The sequence below is a fragment of the Hyperolius riggenbachi genome, chromosome 5 (genome assembly GCF_040937935.1).
Source record: "Hyperolius riggenbachi isolate aHypRig1 chromosome 5, aHypRig1.pri, whole genome shotgun sequence".
NCBI classification, from domain to species: Eukaryota; Metazoa; Chordata; class Amphibia; order Anura; family Hyperoliidae; genus Hyperolius; species Hyperolius riggenbachi.
The window spans coordinates 131,176,446-131,191,261 of record NC_090650.1 but is presented as its reverse complement, the minus strand read 5'-3'; the positions used below and the strand labels follow the sequence as shown (position 1 = coordinate 131,191,261).

The 14,816-nt window shown below is 42.7% G+C and overlaps 1 protein-coding gene across 1 annotated transcript in view; it reads left to right on the top strand.

The window, feature by feature from the left end:
• The window catches only part of TOPBP1 (DNA topoisomerase II binding protein 1), an 81,951-nt gene that overhangs the window by 56,776 nt on the left and 10,359 nt on the right, over nt 1-14,816 (top strand). Inside the window, exons 17-24 of the mRNA XM_068236261.1 lie at nt 978-1,104; nt 4,882-5,013; nt 5,718-5,826; nt 9,168-9,354; nt 9,467-9,693; nt 9,777-9,940; nt 10,930-11,038; nt 12,250-12,413. Of these exons, the coding sequence (XP_068092362.1) occupies nt 978-1,104; nt 4,882-5,013; nt 5,718-5,826; nt 9,168-9,354; nt 9,467-9,693; nt 9,777-9,940; nt 10,930-11,038; nt 12,250-12,413 (1,219 nt within the window). The remainder of the gene's footprint in view (nt 1-977; nt 1,105-4,881; nt 5,014-5,717; nt 5,827-9,167; nt 9,355-9,466; nt 9,694-9,776; nt 9,941-10,929; nt 11,039-12,249; nt 12,414-14,816) is intronic.

The following is a 14,816-nucleotide window of genomic DNA, read 5'->3' as shown; positions in this document are numbered from 1 at the left end:
CCAGTTGCCTGACTCTCCTGCTGATCCTGTGTCTCTAATACATTTAGCCACAGCCCCTGAACAAGCATGCAGATCAGGTGCTCTGACTGAAGTCAGACTGGATTAGCCGCATGCTTGTTTCAGGTGTGCGATTTAGCCACCACTGCAGCCAAAGAGATCAGCAGGACTGCCAGGCAACTGGTATTGTTTAAAAGGAAACTTCCATATCCCTCTCAGTTTAGGTTCCCTTTAGGCTGGTTTCACAGTGGGACGTTACAGGCGCACGTTAGAGCAGCCTGTAACGCACAACAATGAAAAATCAATGGGCTGTTCACAGTGCCCACGTTGCTTTACACAGTAACGCTGCGCCATTAGACAACGTACTGCATGCAGTACTTTGTAAGCGGCAGAGCCGCGTTAGACTATTTGCACATGCTCAGTGACGTTGGGAAGGAGCGGAGAGTGGCCAGGCACATGGCTAATTAATATTCACTGCACTCAGTGACGTGCAGTGTTTACTTCCTGGAGCGGCCGCCCTGTGCGGCGATTGGCCGGCTGGACCACGTGATGCCGCATGCGTCCAAGAGTGCGCATTATGGCATCACGGACGCCAGAGTGAGCTGCACAACGCGGCTCACTCTGACGTCCAAAGCAGGGAGCACCAGGCGTTGTGTTAGGGGCACGTTATGCGACCATAACGTCCCTTAAAACACAACGTCCTGGTGTGAAACCAGCCTTGATATTATAGCAGTAAGTGTGCTCTGTGTGTTACAATAAAGCAAGCTGAGTGCTTGATGCTGCTGCTGTTCATGCATTGTTAGTTTAGTGTCTGCAGTGACATGAGACTTGATCCTAGTATTGCCACTTGGGGTTGCAGGGCAGGCAGTGTCCCTGTGAGCGTACTTGCATACAGGGTAATGTTTTATATTTTTATACAGAAAGCTATGATGCAGAACACTACTTTGCTGTTTAATAATGAGTGTTTTTGTTTATGGCAGATGGTCCTTTGATGAGAGTGTAACGCATTTCATTTATCAAGGAAGACAAAGTGACACCAATCGGGAATACAAGTCTGTAAAAGAAAGAAGTGGCATCCACATTGTATCCGAGCACTGGCTCCTGGCTGTATGTGTTTTGTTAAACTGCTTTATTTTCTTGACATGCACAATTTTTTTTTATTCTTGCGGTAAGACAATTTAGGGATGATGCACATGGCCAAATAAATTTACTGCTGAGCTGTTCATATATAGAGTATGTGAAAGGGAATGGGCAGTGGCACAAAGGTAGATACAGAGCAGCACAGGTGTACTCAAGGCCAGTCCCCAAGCCCTAGAAAGGAGAAACAATGTAAAACTAGAGCACCTCTGGCGCTCAATATCAGATCAATGTGATCCAAAAATGTATAAGAGTCACTGATAATGCAACACTTCACTACCGGCGGAAGTTGACGGAGTTTGTCTCAGCGTCCTTGCGCGGGCTTGGATCTTAGCCACGCGGAATAGGAACTTCTCCACACACGCCGAAACGGACTGGATGATCAGTGTTTTCCCTGCATGAGGGTATTGGCCATCTATATTCAAGAGAGGTACTCTGTTATATATATTTACCAGTGAATGGACATACCATTGTTTGGGAAGAGGTACAGTCACGTTCAGAGGAACTATACTTGAATTGGGATATGAGACGACGTTGCATTATCAGTGACTCTTATACATTTTTGGATCACATTGATCTGATATTGAGCGCCAGGTTCTCTAGTTTTACATTGTTCATATATAGAGTTGACCAAGAGGTGGTCAAGTACAGGAAGACACGAATGGCAAAGTGCACATGTAAGGCTTTGTCTGCTGCACTGTACATGTTGAAGCAAAAGTCAAAACTCCTACCCCCCCGTTAGTTTCATGTCTCGCTTAACTTGCATACATTTCTATACTTGAAAATATGCACACTAGGCAAGATGCCAGCATATTTAAATGGCATCATTGACACTATGTGTAAAAACACTATTTAGTTAGTTGTTGAAATGCATTGCCGGGCCTATTTTTTTGTGCAATATAGTGCATGGTACAGGGCACTGTGGTGAATGGGTTGATTATATTGCACTGTAACTCAGTACAGCCCAGCTACCTGCATTTATGTGAACACAGCTTTCTGCCTCTGACTGATGGGCGATTCCTTGCTTAGCAAGAGAGAAATCACCTGTATGCCATAAATGGATGGCAGAGTCAATCGGCAACATTTCACGGAGCAGTACTTCCCTTGATTGCCAGGGTTGCTTTGCTGGCTGAGGTTTGTGTTACTGTTTGGGTAGCTGTCACTAGCATTGTAATAATCTGTGTGACTTCTCTATCAGGCTCATTGCTTTCTATTTCTAGTGTGACTGTATTAGGAATCAGGACTTGGCAATAAATATCTGATTAGTGAGTATTTCCCTCTTCCCTACTCTGTGATGCAGAACCTTTTTTATTGGTTTTTGGCCAGATTGAAATCAATGATTTCACTTCCAGGATGTTAAAGTGTCCCAAAAAGGAGCACTGACAACAGTAAAAAGGTTTGAAGGTTGAAAGTTACACTAAAGCGAAAAAAAAAACACCTTATGAGATAATGAATTGTATGTGTAGTATGGAAAATTAATAGCATTACAATTACATTACCACGCCCACATCACCTGGGCTTCCTCAGTGTGATGACGCTGTGGGCTGGTGGGTCTTCCCTTCTCTCTTACATCTTTTTGGCAGAACCAAGCCTCGCTTTGAATGTACTTCCTATACACCACACCTCTCTCTCATTCTCTTCCTATCTCCGCATATTGAAGATTTTATCTGTTGTCCATTTACTTTTTAGTCTGTCTGCACCGAGGAGTTAATTGATTCACGCTTAGTGATACTACCTGGACTTTTCCATTATTCCATGATTGTTAGTTTAAGTGGTTTAAACGGCTTTGGCAGCAAGCTCTTTATTCTCCTACACTTATGCAATCCTATAAAAGATCGGCTGATCTGGACAATTGCACGAATGTGAGGCGTGCGTGAGGAGCGCTCCTGCAGTTAGCCCTGCGTAGAATTTTATGGGGGGAGGTTTGGGGTAGAGGGGATGCCAGTTTATGGAATTATGTGATTTGGATCAATAACGTTTTTTTTTTTCATTTTTATAGTTCATAGAGTGGTGCTCACTTTTTCTTCTCTGGCTGGCAAATTGCTTTGTGGGCATGCCTTCCCCAGTTAAAAACTGGGTGAACTAATCATTAATGGCCTGTGCACCGGATCAAACTAATTTTTGTGGTTACTTTAAGGGAACCCTGAAAGAGGTATTGACGTTATCACCAAATTTGCCTTTTAAAATGTTACTTCCTCAGTTGTTCTGCTAATACTTTGCCATACATACATTCTTTTTAAATCACAAATTCAGGACTTCTGTGCAGATGTGGGGCTTGATTCACAAAGCGGTGCTAACCTACTTAGCACGTCTAAAGTCTTTAGACGTGCTAACCAGGGTGCTAAGTAGGTTAGCACCGAATTTCTGAATCAGAAGTCCCATAGGTTTTAATGGGCACTTCGCACGGAGCGCCCTGCGCTCTGTGCAGTGTGCGTGTATAGTTTTACGCGCATAAAGTTTTTTGCGCGCAAAAAGCTCGTTTAGACGTGCTAAGTGTTTTCACAGGCGTGCTAACAGTTAGCACCGCTTTGTGAATCAAGCCCATGGTGTGTAACTCCACCAGCTGCATACTTGTTGCTAGTGTCTTGACACAAAGTGCTAGATCCATAGATGAGCTGAAAGGTGACCATAATAAGGTTCATTAACCAATTGTGCCAAAAGAAAACCTGTGCTTATTACTGTACCACACAGGTGTCGAACTCCAGTCCTCGAGGGCCAAGGTCCTCACACATTTTTGGCACATCTTAAGCTAATTGACGAGACTTAAACAGGAAAGGTGTTGTTCATCAGGTAGAACACATTACTTTATTTCTCAGTCTACCCTAAACAATGGCATGGATTTGGCCCTCAAGGGCTGAGTTCCACACGTGTGCAGTACCTCCTGGGATTTTAGCCATGCTCTCTCACCTCTTGCCCATTCCACTGACAAACTCTACTCTCCTCTGTCCAGTATAGCAGCCAATGCCGCTTCCCACTTCCTTCCTTTCCAGGTGGCCGTCAGCAATGCATAGTACTTGCATTGCTCTCTGATGCAGTGCAGACCCCATCCATTTATAATGAATGGGATTGCACTACGTTTGGGCAACATTGCATGCAACCATGTGTTGTTACTGCACTCAATCGCAACACATGGTTGGAAACATCACAGCGTGTAGTCTATATGCACATAATGTACATTGCTGCAAACGCAACCAGTAAAGCGAAGCTGGGGAAGGGGCCTTACTATTACAAATATTTTTATTTATGAATGTTTGATGGGGCATGGTGTTCAATTTGATTATGGTGTTCAATTCTAAAACCACTTCAGAGCATACACACTCGAGATGTGAAGTACCGGTAGCTATATGATTGATTTTATAGATCGATCAAAAAGAATTTTACACAGACATTTTATAGAATTTTCTCCTAAACTGATTAAGACTTGTCTATTGAATGAAAAGTTTTCGAATTGAACAAATTTGTTGTATCATCCATTGCCACCTTTACAGACAGGCAACTGAACTGGTATGCGTTTTTTTTTTTTAATTTATTTATTTTTTTTTAATTATATAATAGACAATTAAAGCATCCCCCATAGTTCTCGGAGTTCAGGCACCCTTTAAAGACCCATAACACATGTTTTAACATTTGCTTATATCTGAAAAAGCAGGAGTTTGTGCCTTGTAGATGGGCTGTTTGACTTAACTGTGGATAATCGCATATTAGTTATGTTTTTCTTAAACATTTCCTGTGATGTTCTTTCTGTAGTGTGCGGACGAACAAAGGCGAGTTCCGGAGTCTCTCTACCCTCACACCTACAACCCTAAAATGAGCCTGGATATCAGCTCGGTGCAAGATGGAGTGAGCACTAAACTTTCAGCTACTTTAAACGATGATGAGGTACTTCTCTAACTCCACTATATTCACATTTACTTCTGTCCCTTTTGAAGCTTGATGGTATAGTTACCACCTGTTTTTTTTAATCTTATTTTTGGCACTTTACAAAGAAGCAATAAACATGAGTGCATAAAAATACAGAGATAGTACAACTGTTAGGATGCCTGGCACCATCTTGGCTTACCTCAACATATAAGCTAAGAAATACTCAAAATAAATTTAATACAGGTCATGCCTGGGTTATAAACATACTGCTTTACAAACAGCCCACCTATACCACCATCACAATAATGTCACTTCCACATTGAGGGAGAAGAAGACTGAGCGATTGTCGGAGCTGTATCTCCTATTTTTTGCAATGAGTAAAAAGCTCAAGGTAGCACAGTCAAGGCACAGGAGGACATTGGAGTCAAAGGTTGGCACAGAGGAGGGACACAAGGGAAAGGAAGGGGATGCACAGTGTTCCAACTTGCCTAGAAATGTATCTTAAGAACAAACCTATAGCCCCTATCTTGTTTGTTATCCAGGAACTGCATGTTTACTTTCTTGCCTACTTTTTTTGTACTTTTTGAGTTCAGTGCTGAAAAGTTATTTTTTTAGGGAAGATGAAAATTTATCTCCCAGGAGAAAACTCTGGAGAGGTTCAGGATAACTTTTTGATATTGACTAGTGCATGTTAAGTCGTTTTTTTTTTTGTTTTTTTTTAGAATGCTTGTCTACCAGATGGAGATGAACAGTCTAATACAATGAATAGGTCACCTAATAACGCAGCTAATCCTGACAAAAATCAAAAGGCCTCACGTGAAGTTAAAGGAGGTAAATATTTAGTGTTCTTATATGAAGGAATGTTTAAATATCATAATGCGCAGGAGATGAGCATACAGCAACTAGAAACAAATGTTTGTATGTAGATGGGGCTCTGGTTAGGGGGACAGGAGGCAAAGATTGGTAGTAAACGAATATATGCTCAAAATGGGAAACTTTTAGCATTTATTGATGATCTAGTAGATATAAAAAAAGAGTATCTCTCTCACTCCTGCTGTGTTTCTCCAAATGCCACCTGGTCCACCTTCCTCAAATAATGACACAAACAGGACCTCGCATGCAACTTCACACAACACACCCCTTCCTGCTAAGCCAGACACTATGAGAAGGGCTGTCATAACGTGTTATGGCACATTAGTGCCACACAACTTCCTGTGGGTCACTGTAAAGATCTATGGGTTGTTAGCACATGCACACAGACTAAACCAGATATGCTGACAGATAAAACAATTATTGGGTCTGACTGGTATGCAGCAAGATTTGCTTCCAGTCAATAACCAAATTAATAGTTTAGTTTTTCTTTTTGACAGGGAGTGAATATTGGTTTGTGTTTATCAGCCCATATATAATTGCTTCTGATTTCTCTGCTACCTACACTGTGTGTGCTCGTTTTGCATCTCTTCCGTCCTTACTCATTGTATAATCACTTAGCAGTATGCTTTGTCCTTTTTGATTGAATAGCAAGATTGGGGTGCACTTAAATAGGGCAGCAGGGTCCAGAGATTTGGGGGTATGGGTAGTTAGTGCTCATTCAAACTAGAAGCGCTTTCCTGAGTGCTTTGCGATTGATTAGTGTTTTTTATAATCGCTCCCATTGACTCTCATTCAAATCGCAGTAAAAATCGCGGAACAATTGCCGCAATTTCGTGATCGCGTACGTTAAAATCGTTGCGATTTGTACCGCAATTTTAATGAAAGTGAATGGGAGCAATTTTAAAAATGCTAATCAATCGCAAAACGCTCAGAAAAGCGTTTCTAGTTTGAATGGACCCTCAGAGATCGATAGTAGCCAGAAGAATGCAGAAGGGGGTAGAAAGAAGCTGAAGAGACACAGGCACAGCTACTGAATGCTTGTGTTATGTAGAGACATTAGCCTCCATTCATAAAGCATTCCCGCATGCGGTAATGCTCAAAACAGCTGACTTTACCGACCATTTAGCAAAGTGTCCATTCATAAAAGCTGTTTCCGCATGAAAAGCTACAATTCCTGAGCAGTGCGGGAAATTGCCGCCTTGTGCGGAGATTATCACAACACATGTCACTGAAGGTTAATTCATTAAGATTAGAGCAAGCAGAATGGGAACGGAGAACACGGACTGTTTAGAAAAGGAGATAAGCCAGCGATAACAGGCAAGCTAATGTAGACAGACCTCCCAGGCAGCTGCAGTGTGAGAAGAACAAAAAAGGCATCCTGGAATACCAAGGCTGTGTTTTTTAACCCCCTGGCTACCTGTTATATTTCACATTAGAAAGCCAGCATGCGTAACATTTCTTGAAGTTCTTCTAAGCTGCAGCAATTAGATTGTTTAGAAAGACTAATAGACAGATTCAGGGCAAGGAGAGGCAATGAAAAAAAATGCACATGTAAAGGGATGCTGGGGCTGCCTCCTTTATACTAAGAGTTAGTATAAAGGAGTAGAGATGGGCGAACAGTTTGGCTGTGTTAGCCGAACTGTTCGGGCTGCCCAATCTGTCATTTATCTATGCCTCTTACTACTTCCGGGTCGCAATGACCCGGAGTAGTACGTCTGCGCTGCCCGGCGGAGCGCGTCCTAGCGACGCGCTCCCGTTGCCGGGCACTTTCTGCGCATATGCGTGACGTCATGAGTGACGTCACGCACATGCGCAGAAAGTGCCCGGCAACGGGAGCGCGTCGCTAGGACGCGCTCCGCTGGGCAGCGCAGACGTACTACTCCGGGTCATTGCGACCCGGAAGTAGTAAGAGGCATAGATAAATGACAGATTGGGCAGCCCGAACAGTTCGGCTAACACAGCCAAACTGTTCGCCCACCTCTATAAAGGAGACAGCCCCAGCATCCCTTTACATGTGCACATCCCTTTACATATGCACAGAGAAAATGTATCAACTCAGCCAGCACCGCTAGTTTAGTGCGGGAATTCCCCGACCTATTATCGCAAGTGTAAACTTTTTTTTATGAATTAGTACACAAGTCTAAAATACCGATGCGGTGTTTTCCCTCCAAGATTTTTTTTTCCCGCAAATGTTATGAATAGAGCCCATTGGCTTCAATTCATCAAAGGCTGTTCGATAACAAAAACCAAGTCGTTAAAATATTGCATTTGGTATTTTAGACCTAGAATGTCTCTGTGTCATTACAAGCTGCAGTGAAGCAATTACAATGGAGGCATTCCCGACATCCCTTTAGATGTACACATTTGTTATATTTACTGTTTTGTTATACTGCCTCTGCTTGCTCTGAATGTGTCCATTAGTCTTTCTTAACATTTTATTTAATTACCACAACTTAGATGAACTTCCTGGAGACATTACACATGCCATGCTTGGTGATTTCACCACTAGCATCTCTGCATTTTCAAACAGGGATTCAAAGGCTTACACTACCAAAGGGTGCCTGGAAAACATCTTTTGTTCCTTTCTCTCTGCTCGCTGGCTGGGGGGTCTAAAAGCTTGTTCCACCCGAAAAGCCTGCGCAACCTATCAACGGCGCTTGCAGGAGACAGGGGCTTTTTCTATTGGCTGTCTGCTCCTGTCAGTCATAGGGAAAACCCCACAGAAGGCATTCAAAGCTGGTTATATACAGAGGAGAGCTGGAGGTAATCACTGCACATGATTCTGTGTTTTACCGCCTGCTCTGTAACCTTGATGAATTGACATTTACTGACGTGTTGAGGTAATTACCGCACAAGTCGGTAATTTATCTCACTGCTCGGTAATTTCAGCTTTTCATGTGGTAACCGCTTTGATGAATTGACATTTTCCTAAGTGCTCAGTAAAGTCAGCTGTTTTCAGCATTACTGAATGCGGTAATGCTTGATGAATTGAAGCCATTGGGTTTCTGGCCTGGTTGACCTGTGTCTGCTGGCAACTGTGCTTCTATTACTAAGATCACCATGTGTGGTTTTGATTACACTGTTATACAGTATTCTAGCAAGTAATGTATGCTCTGGAACCTAGGTTCTCCACATGTGGTACACCTACCACAGGTGGTACTTTTTGATAGGTCCAGGGATTGCTTTTTGTAATTTGTAAATTTTTACTTTTTTTTTTTTGTTTGTTATTGCTAAATAACCTTTTTGAGTGTTTTGTTTCAACAAACGGTTAATAAAAACATTTTTTCATCCTTGGAAAGTTCTTACACAAGCATTAGAGATGAGAGAGAACTTCCAGCGCCAGTTGCAGGAACTGATGTCTGCAACATCTATGGTGAAGGGCCAAGGATCATCATTAAGCAGAACAGGGTTTGATAATTCTCCCTGCACTCCAGAAGGCATTCGAACAACCCGTAATGGCAGGAGCAGAGTATTGGAAGCGCGAAGGTATTTATAGCAGCAAGTAATAGTTGAGCACTAGTCCATTATGCCAGTTAGCTTGGTGTGCATGTACCACATACGTCCGTACGGATCTGTCATTGTGCCCCTTCTCTTTCAGAAACTCTCGGCAAACCTTAACAGATCTTAACACAGAACCATCACAAAATGAGCAAATTATTTGGGATGATCCAACTGCAAGGGAGGAGAGAGCCAAGCTGGCCAGTAATTTGCAGTGGCCTGACAGCCCCTCTCAGTGCATAGAACCACTGCAGGCTCAGAAGATGCATGGTGCTGACCAAACTATGCTTAAAGAATCGTTAACCGATACAGAGCTGGCTGAAATGGGTAAGACCATCTGTCATCAACTATTGTCATTTTCACAGTTTCCATTGGCAATCTCTAAAATATTCTCATTTTTTATATTTAAGAGGCATGTGAGCAGCTAGAACTTAGTTCAGCCCAAGAAGGCTCCAAGAAAGAACCAGATCTTCAGTCTCCAGTGAAAGAGGACCAACTGATCCCCACCCCACAGGCCCCATGCATTGCATTCCCCCTTGCTAATCCACCTGTAGCGCCACAGCCCAAAGAAAAGGTAGGATGCTACAGCTTGCCTTTTTCTCTTCATCAATCTGATTTTACAATTTGGGAACATTTTGGAGTATAAGCAATGCAATAGAAGGCTGCACTGTATTAGCTGTGAAAACATAAAATATATATTTCTCCATACTCTAAAAGTGCACATACGTTTACCAATTTTGCTACTTAATCGACCATTCGATTCAAAATGTTATCACTTTCAATGAAAATCTGTCGCAGCAAGCATAGCTAATCAATGATTCAACCGACTTCAGGCCAAAATCGGTCAAATGTGTCCATTAGACATGCTTGAAAAATCTCTGTCAAAATTGCTGTACTGTGTGTGGCAGTAACTGTTTCATAATGTGATGAACCCAGCCTGCCTTGCCTACTCAAAGTGTAAATGTCCCCCTTGGTGCCTGTGCAGTGTAAATGGTGCCTGTGCCGTGTAAAATCTCCTCTGTTCTGCCGCCACGACTCCCGCCGCCATCCCGTTTGGTACCAGTCGAGTGCGTAACATCATACACATGCTATGTGGTACACGCACCACCACATGGTGGCACTTGGTGCGATAGCAGACACGGGGTGACAGCAGAGGAGGCTGGGGGTTGTGGCAGTGAGACAGGAGAGGTTTTACACTGGGGGGAGGGGGTATTAGGCAGCGTTGCTAGGCTGATTCCTGATACATTTCATGCTAAAATCTATCGATAATCTGCTTGTGGTGTGTGTGGGCAACAGATCTCTCTGATCAGAAAGAGAGATCTGTCTCTTGGTCATCCTGCCTATACATCGCTAGATGTGCTGAAAAAGGAGAAAGAGAACCGGGCACCAGCCGAGTTGCTATTGCAAATTTATTTCATCCCATCCAGTGACAGATACAAAAAGTTAAGCAACAGGTCTAACAGCCGTTTCACAAGCTAACAATGCTCGCTTCCTCAGAGAGGGTCTCACTGGTAAGTGGAGGTACAAATACATTTTAATAACGCATTTGATTTGTGATAACAGGGAGATAGAGCTCCAGTGGAAGAGGAAGATACAAAGGTACGGAGGTTCCAGCTTTCTTCCTTAAATCCTCAGGAAAGAATTGATTACTCCCAGCTCATTGAGGAACTAGGTAAGGCAGGACTATGCCTGGATTGTTTTGTTTTGTGTTCCCCCCCCCCCCCCCCCTTAAAATTACACCAACCTTGTTTTGTTAGGGTTAGATCCCACTGCAGAACGCAATCACCAACTGTTTTTGTGAGTTTTTTTTTCAATCTGAATCACACTGAAAAAAAATGCTACATCTAGCAAGATTTAGATTATCTAAAAACCAAAACTCCGCTGTAGGAACACCCTTATAGGGTGACACTGTACTAGCACTTCGCCAATGACTAGCAACTACAGCGCAATTTCACCCAGTGTGAACCAACCATTTAGTGTTAACCTTACTTAAATAGATGCCAGTATTGTGATTCAAAATACATAAATGAAGAAATCATTCTCCACTGAAAGTAATTTTACACAAAGCAGGATATTTCAGCACGCGGCGCTGTGCGCCCCATAGCAGCGATGTATTGCTGCGCGTAGCGGTGATCCGGGGCTCCAGCAGTTGCCAGACCCCAAATTACATCTCCCTCAAAGTTCAACAACTCAGAGGGGGAACAGATATTTAACGTCACCGTAGAGTTTTGCCCCGCGACAGACTGCCTGGCGCCATGAAAATATCTACTCAATTTTACATGCTATAGTTGTGTTCTGTATCCCTCTATCATTTTATAATGGTAAATGAGAGAGAGAATGTTTCTGCACAGTTACAAGTACAGGTATTTTGCAATTTACTCTGGGGTTAAATAACATTTACTGAAAGATAAGAATTCTTTGTGGATTAAATTGAAACCCTGGATTGTCTTCCACCTGCACAATTTTGACCTTGCTACATCCTGGAGAAGTTAACAATAAAACTTGCTTGCACATATCCATCAGCGTCTACCTCCTTAGATTGTTAGTCTGCTCTGTGTTGCCAGCAAAGGCCCAAACTCTGTGATTCTCTGCAGAGTGACAAATCTCAGTGAATCTGAGCAGAATAAAGCCCTGTAAGTTTGTTAGAGACCAAGATCATTATGCCTTGATTGTGATGACATCTCTTTATAGATCAGCAATCTGATTGTCCAGCCACGAGTTTGATTTGTTTAAAAAAAAAAAAAATTTAAAAACCTGTGTAATACATTCAAGATGATCTGTCAGATCGTGTTACTTTAGTCTGCTTTAAACCTGTGTAACATAAGAACCCTCTGCTTTTTATTTATTTATTTATTTCAAATGTTTCCTTGTGTGTGTTTGCAGGTGGAATAGTATTAGATAAGCAGTGCTTCGATTCTAGTTGTACACATATTATTGTGGGTCAGCCTCTTCGTAATGAGAAGTATCTTGCCTCAATGGCTGCTGGAAAGTGGGTGCTTCATCGCTCTTATCTCGAGGCCTGCCGAGCTGCAAAGCGCTTCATTCCGGTTAGTCTTAACTCATTGTGTATTTTTTTTTTTTTTACGGTTTTCTTCATGTCAGATGAATGTTTTATTTTTGTACAACTGATGATGCATGCTGATAATTGTGAAGTTTAAAAATTGTTACTTTTAAAATCCATATATACACTTACATGTAATTTTCAAATTGTGAACCTCGTTTCTTCCTGAATCTTCGTACACCACGGCAGGAGGTGTGAAATCGCCTTTCTCGTCACCTCTGGCCACTGCCCTCCATGTCCTGAAGGAGAGCTGGAAGGCGACGGGCAGGGCACAGAGGCCGTGACCAGGGATTTTAACTTCCCCTGCCATGGTGCGCGTGTACGCAGATTCAGATTCTGATCAGAAGAATGAAGGCTTCGAAGTTGAATAATCTGAGCAAGTCAACACAACTTATAAGATGTACAATTGTCCCAGATTAAAATGCAATGTAAATTTCCCTTTTACCTATGTTGCTGTCACTTTTAGGCTGGTTTCACAGTGGGACGTTAAAGTCCCACATTACAGCAGCCAGTAACGCAGCCTAACTCACAGCACTGTAAAATCAATTGTGCTGTTCACAGTGCCCACGTTGCATTACCTAGTAACGCAGCACATTTAAACAAAGTGCTGCATGCTGTACGTTATACTGGGCTAAGCAGCGTTAGACTGCTTGCACATGCTCAGTAATGTTGGAGGAGGAGGTCTACCCTCCTCCTCAGCGGCCAGCCACATGGCTAATTAATATTCACTGCACTGCAGAGACTCCTGGTAGGACTGTAGTGTTGTCCGAATCATGAACGAATCGTTCATTTGATCCGGATCTTTTTGTGAGTCGAATCATCCGGATCATCACAATGAAAGATTCGGTTCACAGTGGATGTCTGTCTAGAAGAAACGGGAACATACAGAATGTACAGTGCAGGGAAAGTCCTGTTCTGCTATTCATTTCACCCAGTCTGCTTCCCTAGTAAAATGATTTAGTTCAAAGATCCGGATCTTTTCAATGATCCGATTCAAATGATCCGAATCCTTAAAAAGATCCGGACTTCCTATCACTAACCTGGAGCGGCTGCTTTGAGAGCTGCATAACGCAGCTCAATCTGACGTCCAACTTCAACACCACCATACGTTGCGTTAGGGGCACGTTATGCAACCATAACGTCCCCTAAAACGCAACGTCTTGGTGTGTAAGAAGCCTTAGTCTCTAGTGTTAATCTGAGAGCTCTGACAGGTTTTTAAAGTGTGAACACGCATAGTATTAAAAATCTGTTTTATCTCATGCCACATGGAAATTGGTAAAATTGCCCGGCCATTGGCCAATAAAAATTGCATGTGTGTATAGGGCTTTAGACTAGTCCGAATATTTATTGGGATTCTCAGGGATTCTGTCATCTTCAAAAGCATTCCTTGAATGGCAATGGAACAGTTTCTCTGCTAAAATTGTGTGCACTGAATTGGCCAGCATCTCTGTATAGCTTCTTTCCAGAGAGTGCTTTTTAAAAGAATAAAGGAAACGTCGAGGGCTCTTTCACACTAGAGGCTGCGGTAAAAAATGGCTGAAAGTCAGCCTTTTGCTTAACGCCAATACATAGCGTTTTCAAAGCGTTTTGAAAGAGTTTTACAGCCCATATGAAAACGTCCTTTTTTTTTTTTTTTCTTTTTCTGCTATGAACAAGATAGCTGTAAAACGCTTTGAAAAGGCTTTTAAAACGCTGAAGTTGTCGTTTTCCATTGACTATCATTGAAACGCCAACAGCCAACTTCGGCTGTAAACGGCCCTGAAAAAGCTCCTGGGAGCGTTGAAACGCAACACTCCAAAACGCCGAGTTAGATGTGAAAGGTAAAATGAAAGTCTATGGACTTTTACCTAGCAAAACGCCAACTTCGGCCGTGGCGTTAAAACGCCGAAAAATCCCTCTGGTGTGAAAGGGCCCTGAGAACTCTTTCAACCCCCCCTTCCCCCCCCCATACCAGTTACGAGATGCACTAATTCAAACCACGACAGTCAGAACTGTACAGAAAGAGACCTCTATACAGGGAAAAAGTAATTTATAAAGTAGTGCATTTTTCTCTGCGCCATATTTACCTGTTATAGGCCCGGTTAACACTGCATGGGTGAAAAATTGATCCGTAGAACAGATCAGTTTTGAAAAGGCATTAGTTTCTCATCTGTGACCCTCTGTTCCATTAGTACGTAGTCAATACGACACGTCCGTGGCTCCTAATTTATCGCAGCTTTCCCAAACTTGTGGAACGTGCCAAATGGATCTGTTCTAACGCAGAACTGTGAACAGATCCTATTGATTAACATAGGATCCGTTCACCTCCATTAGCATCCGGTCCGTTAATTTCTGCCTAACAGACCACTTTTAGTGCCAATGTGAACCGGGCCATATATATGTGTATCCA